The sequence below is a fragment of the Orycteropus afer genome, unplaced genomic scaffold (assembly GCF_000298275.1).
Source record: "Orycteropus afer afer isolate SDZICR_OR568_19922 unplaced genomic scaffold, OryAfe1.0 scaffold00122, whole genome shotgun sequence".
Taxonomy (NCBI): domain Eukaryota; kingdom Metazoa; phylum Chordata; class Mammalia; order Tubulidentata; family Orycteropodidae; genus Orycteropus; species Orycteropus afer.
In genome coordinates, this window is record NW_006921709.1 from 2,507,793 (window position 1) to 2,514,811 (window position 7,019).

General features: G+C 35.3%; 1 protein-coding gene across 1 annotated transcript; it reads right to left on the bottom strand.

Moving 5' to 3' along the window:
* Nucleotides 1-1,347: 1,347 nt before the first annotated feature.
* On the bottom strand, nucleotides 1,348-1,824 carry GAPT (GRB2 binding adaptor protein, transmembrane). The gene has a single exon (XM_007944150.1). The coding sequence runs from the start codon at nucleotides 1,822-1,824 to the stop codon at nucleotides 1,348-1,350; it is 477 nt and encodes a 158-aa protein (XP_007942341.1).
* Nucleotides 1,825-7,019: the final 5,195 nt, after the last annotated feature.

Genomic DNA, 7,019 nt, shown 5'->3' on the forward strand with positions numbered 1-7,019 from the left:
GGGCAATCCTACTTCCGTAGTGATACTGCCTCGGAAACCCAAGGAGGGGTCGCTATGAGTCGGGTTGACTCGACGGCACATAACAACAACAACAAACAATATTCAAAGCCTAACATGGAGTCACCTGGCATAGGAAAAAATGTTTATCACAAGGTTCACCCCAAGCAAGTGAGAGCAGTTTATAGAGGATGGGTTTACAGATGAGATATTATAACTTAATAACTAATGTAGTATTTGTTTAGTTAATTTATTTGTTTATTATTTTTCTTCCCTGCTAGACAGTACATGTTCAGGATTCAAATTACTCTTTTTACTATTATGCTCCACTATCCAATCCTGGTCATGTGCACAGGACAGCAACAGACAGATAGAAGGTAATCAATAAACACTGTTTGGATGGATGAGTAATGAATGAATTTATTAAATTTTACTCAAAACTCCTTAGCAAATATACAGTTCAATTCATGTCAAGTCAACAAGTATTGAGTGTCTCATAAGATGGTCTAGACATTGAGGATAAAAATATGAATGTGAGGCAGTTCGTTATTATCTAGCTGGGAATTTAAGATGTTTTCACATGACATTTAATAATAATGTACGATAGCAAATATTGATCTGTTTAAATGCCCAAGAAATTGAATACACAGGACAACTATTGGAATTTAGGAAAGAAAAAAAGGTAAATGTAGGCTGGAAATGATTCAGAAGACTTGTTGAAGTTATGCTCTGAGAGGCTTGAGAGGGGAGTAGGGCAAAACTGTAGAGTTGAGTTTGGTGGAGCTTTAGATGATTCTGATGAAAGTAGGGAAGGGAGGAATCGCTAGGGAAAATTAAAATTGGAAAAGTAAATTATACCAAATTGTGGAAAACCATGAATTTTGGAGTTAGGATTATGAGTTTTATGCCTTTTGCAAGGAAGAGTCATTAAAAGATTTTAGGCAGAAGAGTAAATGTAGTCACTGGAGATATTTCGTGAAGATTAAAACCAGCATCATGTGGAATTGATTGAATGGGTAGAAATTAGAGTCAGAAAGACCAGTTAAGAGGTTTATTTATCCAGAGCCAGGAAAAGCTGTTAGAGGTAAAATGGAGGAAAGAGATAAATTCAATTAATATTTGGAAGGAAGAATCAATATAATATAAATACAGATTTAATCCAGAGTCAAAGACTGTGGAGAGGATATCTAGAAGTAATCTACATGATACACATAGAAAAGATTTAAAGGGATAGAGATAGAAGATAGATCATTGAATTTCATCAGAAGAACTTGATAACAATGACATGAGTACAGTAAAAGCCCCAGTGAATATTTATCTTCCAATATTTACACCCAGTATTTTTAAAAGTTAATATGAGTCTGGAAGAATATATATATCTTCATCTTGTGGAGCTGCAGAAGTACCAGGCTTCTGGAAATTGTAATAGTCAGATGATGTCTCATTTCCATAGATATGCTCCTCAAAATTGGACTGCCTTGTGTTTTCATATATTTCCTTATCGGTTTCTTCTTTAGCTTTTGGAAGACTGGCTTTCACATTTTCGTAGTTGTCATGCACGTTGGTTGCCCCCATAGCAGATTTGTGATCCTGGGTTTGAACTGAGATTTTATGTTTTGGGCCAATAACTTGGGGACTCAAGGTGGGTGTTTTAGCATAGTTATTTCTCCTGCTTCTTCTCCTTCGCAAAAATTTTGGCAAGGTAAATCGAGTTGTGTTAGGGTGGTTCCAGTGCCAAACACACCCAATTCCACAGAACACCAAAAGTAGAAAGAAGAAAATTCCTATAGAAAAGGCAACTGAAGAATCCTCACAGCTTTTCAGCATTTCTTCACAGACAGTATTGTTTAGGGTTTTGGTGTTGCCCTTAATGAATTTACAGGTACAGTCCAATGTAATTCTTTGTAGCAATGTATGGTTCAAAAACAATTCTGGAAACTCTTCTAGGCAATTCCTTTTCAGGCCCAAAAGAACATTATCTGGTAAATTCCTGATGCAATTAGAGGAGAGATTGAGGAAATTTAGTTTTGGAAAATAGTTTTCTTTGCATCTGATGCTTCTTACATTACAATCATTAATGTATAATTGTACAGTATCACAGGGGATTTTATTCCATTCTATGCCCCTCTCTAACAATGAATCACAAAATGAAGCAAAAATGAATGGAAGATAATAGCAAAGTAGGAAATTCAAGCAAAGGAGGGTTGAACGATCTGCCATCCAGAAACCTGTTACGAATTTTAAAATATATTAATTGCATATTTATTACACAGCATAATTTAAAAATTTACCAATTTCTACCAATACATTAAACACCACAATTTACTGAGTTTCTGCTTCAACATAAAAGAAATGAAGAACCAGCTGTTGTGAGGAGATAAAAAGTATTAGAAGAACCTAGCCCTGCCCAAGCCTTAGGGGTTGTTTACTTGGATTTCAATATGCTTTTGACAATGAGGCTAACAATTTTCAGGTGAAAGACAATACTCTGAATCCATAAGAATGGAAAAAGAGTATACATATATACACATAGAATCCTCTCCATTACCCATTGGCTCCTCTATGATGCCTTGTTCATCTTTAGATGTGGGCAGGGAGCAACTCTTCCTTAACCAGTTCTTCTCTTACTTCCATATTAATGAGCCACTTTTCTATTATAGTATGATCATCTCATGTTACAGGGAATTGTGTATCTTCCTACCTGATCTAATGGTGGACAGGGATCAAGTCTTTCATCTTTATAATTCTAGGGAGAGCTCTGGTGGTGTAGTGTCTAAGGCATTTGACTGTTCACCAAAAGATTCAAACCCACCAGCCACTCCTCGGAAGGAAGGTTGGTCTATCTACTTCCATAGTGATACCACTTAGGAAACCCAAGGAGGGGTCTCTATGAGTTGGATCTGATTCCATGACAGTGAGGTTTTTTTTTTTTTTTTTTTTTATCATAATACCTAACAAAGAAAAGGCACTCAATCAATATTTATTGAATGAATAACAACAACAATGACAACAAAATAGACAAATGACTCCAAATTTCAATATCCTATTGCTTCAGTTGATTATTTAAAATTCAAAGAATGTCTTCTAAAGGATTTAGTTTGTATCTAAAAGATGGAAAGAGTTCTTTGAAGTAAAATACAGCATCTTTGAAAGCCTTCTTATTGCCAGTCTTCTTAATATCCTCCAGAAAAAATTTTCAGTTGAGATTTTTAGTAAGTTCCTAATCAATGGCTTAAAATGGTTTAAAATCATTAGGGGGAGAGAAATGGGAATTGTTCAAGTAGGTGGAATGTTCTATTGTGACTTTATCAACAAAACATCATTACTGGTATTTTTTTTTTCAGCCTAGACATAGAAACAGTTACATTCTATATTATAATAAAAACTGAACAAACCCACTGTGGTTGAGTAGATTCTGACTCACAGTGACCCTACAGGACAGAGAAGAACTGCCCTATAGGGTTTCCAAGGCTGTAAATCCTTACAGAAGCAGACTACCACATCTCCCTTGCTGTGGCTGGTAGGTTTGAACCACTGACTTTTAGCTAGCAACTTAGCTCTTTAACCACTCCACAACCAGGTTTCCTTCAAATACTGTAATGGTGCTTGTGAAAAGGATTGAAGAGCTCTGTAACTTCCATAACAGCCAAGAAGTAGATGAATCAGGATCCAAATGATGTTTTCCTAAAAACATTTGTACTCAAATGTTTGTAATTGGCTATCAACTGCATTCATCACTAAATTTGTATTGCTTGACTATCTCTGAGGTTCTTGAAGCTGGAACCAAGCCTTACTTATCTTTGTATCATCAGCACTAAGCACAGATTAACTTTTTATTAAATATCTGTTGAGTGAATGAAGCAATCTGCTTATAGAACAACAATAGTAAAGATAATACAAACCCCAAACCAAGCTCTCTGCCATTGAGTAGATTCTGACTCATAGCAGTCCACACTGGTTTTCCAAGGTTGTAAATCTTTCACAGAAGTAAACTGCCCCATCTTTCTCCATAGGGCAGCTGGTGGATTCAAACCACAGACCTTCACTTTAACAGCCAAAAATGCCCTAACTACTATACCACCAGAGCTCCTTTAAGAGCTTTCAGATTACATGGGGGTGGGCAGTGGGGGAGGGATGACCCACTAGTTGTGCCCTGTCTTCAGTGAGTACTTATGAGTGATAGTGAATTTTCTAAATGTATTCAACATTTACATGATATTAGAATACATCAATGTGCAAATTTTCAATTTGGCTTATATGAGATATCAAAGTGAATACCACATGTAGTTAATATTTAAAACATATTTGATCAAAATATAGGGAGACACCCCAGATCTAGATAATTTTTATGTAATCTCCTTGGAACTTTCGGGAAGTGTTGCTGGGGTTGAGAACTGTATGGTCCATCATGAGAAATTTATAATCAATAGGGATCCTCCTCTGTAAGTCCCAGCACAAGTCCTGTGTTTAAGGACAAAGGTCTGGCAAATGAATTAATCATTAGAACCTCATTTCCTTTTCTGAAACGTATGAAAACGGATCTTAAGATATTTTGTGGTATGAATAATTACATATTTAAGTAATTATTTTCTATCATATTTGAAACAAATTTAAAGTTCAAATTTATTAAAAAATATATTTCAAATATTATTTGAAAATATTGAAATTAATAATTTGCTTAATAGGTTTAGAGGCCTGCAACAAAAGTAGATTATGGGAAAAGCTAGCTAGTGTCTCCTCTGCAGCTAAGAATAAAGTCTTCATTTCCAAGAGAATTTATCTTTACAACCTATGCCTTTCTATCTAGTATAGACATGTCAATACATACCAATGTTAAAACAGTTTTTCTAAGAGGTGTTCACTGAGATAAAGACAAGAAGACTTTTTAAAGGAAAAGAAAGGCATCTTTGGTCAAAACAGCTCTAGAGGAAAAATAAAGATGTACTATATCTATATCTATCTATCTCTCTCTTTATCTATCTATATAGGTTTGTATATATTTTTAAACAAGAAAACATATACGTTTGACCATTTGAAGACTCTATTTGCTTTTGTTTCAGAAAGCAGTTCTAAGAGGTTATCTAAAAATTATTTATTTCTCTTAAAATCACAAATTCTTGATAAGTTTCTGGAATTTTCCACATCAGATACAGGAGTAAAGCATAATCTTATACTTCTGAGAATTTTCACTTGTAACAAGACCTTAATATCACTCTGAAACAGTTTACCAATTTGTTGTCTTTTTCTATGGCTCCCTAAGGCAACTTTTTTTCTAAAAATTGATTTTAATAAGATATAAAGGCATTAATTAAAAACGAGCTTGCTTCCCCTACGTCTTCATTATCCAAACACCTTAAACCAGGTTCTTACCTTACGAGTGGTGTGGCACACTCTTTCTTTTGTTCTTTTGGTTATGTATGAAGTCTGCTTGGTTTTCTTCTTCTTCCTCTTTTTCACTTTGGTCAGTTACTTCCTTCTTTACCTCCCCTTTTCAGATTATTTCAAACTTGCAAGGTTTCCTGGCCCTAGAGGAAGTTCTTATCAGATGCATCAGAATTAAGATAAGTGGCATGAATTTTTGAAGAAGGAAGTCCAGGCCTTCAACTTTATCAAGTAACAATACTCCACCTAATCAGAAAATGAGGTGAAGCCCATTTTGCTGCCTAGAATATTATTTGCAGACCCCACCTTAGAATCATTAAGAGTTGTTTCACTGGTATGTCACAATTTAAAAACAGAAAGATTTTTAAATACACTAACAAATAGATCTTGGTGTTTTGTTTTTTTTTAAAAAAAGTTTAATTGTATGATTTCTAGAATAGTCCTCATTTAAAATATTATGCTCTCGTGCTTCCGGGTTATAACTCTATTTCTCAAATCAATGCCCCAATTTTCTTTCTGAAAAGATACTCTTTTAAATTGGTTAGATTGGAATTTCCCAAAATACATTGTGAGGAATGCTATTTCTAGGATATTCTAGTAGATCTCCTATTAAGTAAGTATGACAGGTTACATGGTGATTCACAAGCTGTATCTACATACTAAAGGCTCTGAGCAGCCCCACAGCAAATAGACAAAACAAAACAAAATAAGAAAGAAAAACTGTTTAACTTTGTTTAGTAACAGTAGTCAGCCTGTTCTGAGTACTTACTCAGTATTATAAGTCTTTTGCATAACCTGAGGTGAATCTTGCCACGAACCCCATGGGACAGGCTTTGTTATTATTTCTATTTTACAGAGGTGGAAATGGAAGTACCCACAAGCAAAGTAGAACTCCCCCATAGGGTTTCCAAGGCTATAAATCTTTATGGCTGTTCAAACCCTCCAGCCACTCCTCAGAAGGAAGTTTGGGTAAACTGGGTAATTTACTTCCGTAGTGATGCCACCTTGGAAACCCAAGGAGGGGTCACTATGAGTTGGATCCGACTCAATGGCAGTGTGTTGTGTTGTTTCATTGAAATCTTTATAGAAGAACAAGCCACATCTTTCTCCCACAGAGTAGCCTGTGGTTTGTAACTGCCTACCTTTCAGTTTTCAGCTGAGTACTTTAACTATTCTACAAAAAAAGCTCCTTAAGGGAAAGAGAGAGGTAAAACAATCTGACATTCCATGGGACCTGGCAATTTGCCTACAGCATCTGAATGTTAAAACTACATCTGTTTCCTTGCTGGGTTGAATCACATGTTACCCACACAGAAGTCTATTTAACACCAACTCTCAAAGAAAAACTTTATGGAATACAAAATTTGGAAATACAGAATTAGACAGATGATAGATGAATTAGATAGATGAGATCGTAGAGTAATAAAAATTTCGTCTTTCAAGTTATATTATAACTTTGCCAAGCGAATATACCCTGTGATAGTTGGAGTTGTGTGTCAACTGGCTGGACCACAATTCCGAGTGGTTTAAGCTGTTGGGATGTGGTTATTCCAATGATGAGATCAGATATATTTCTTTTGATCAGCCAGTAAGTTGAAAGGGAGTTTCCCTAGGGGTATGGCCTGTTTCATATATATATA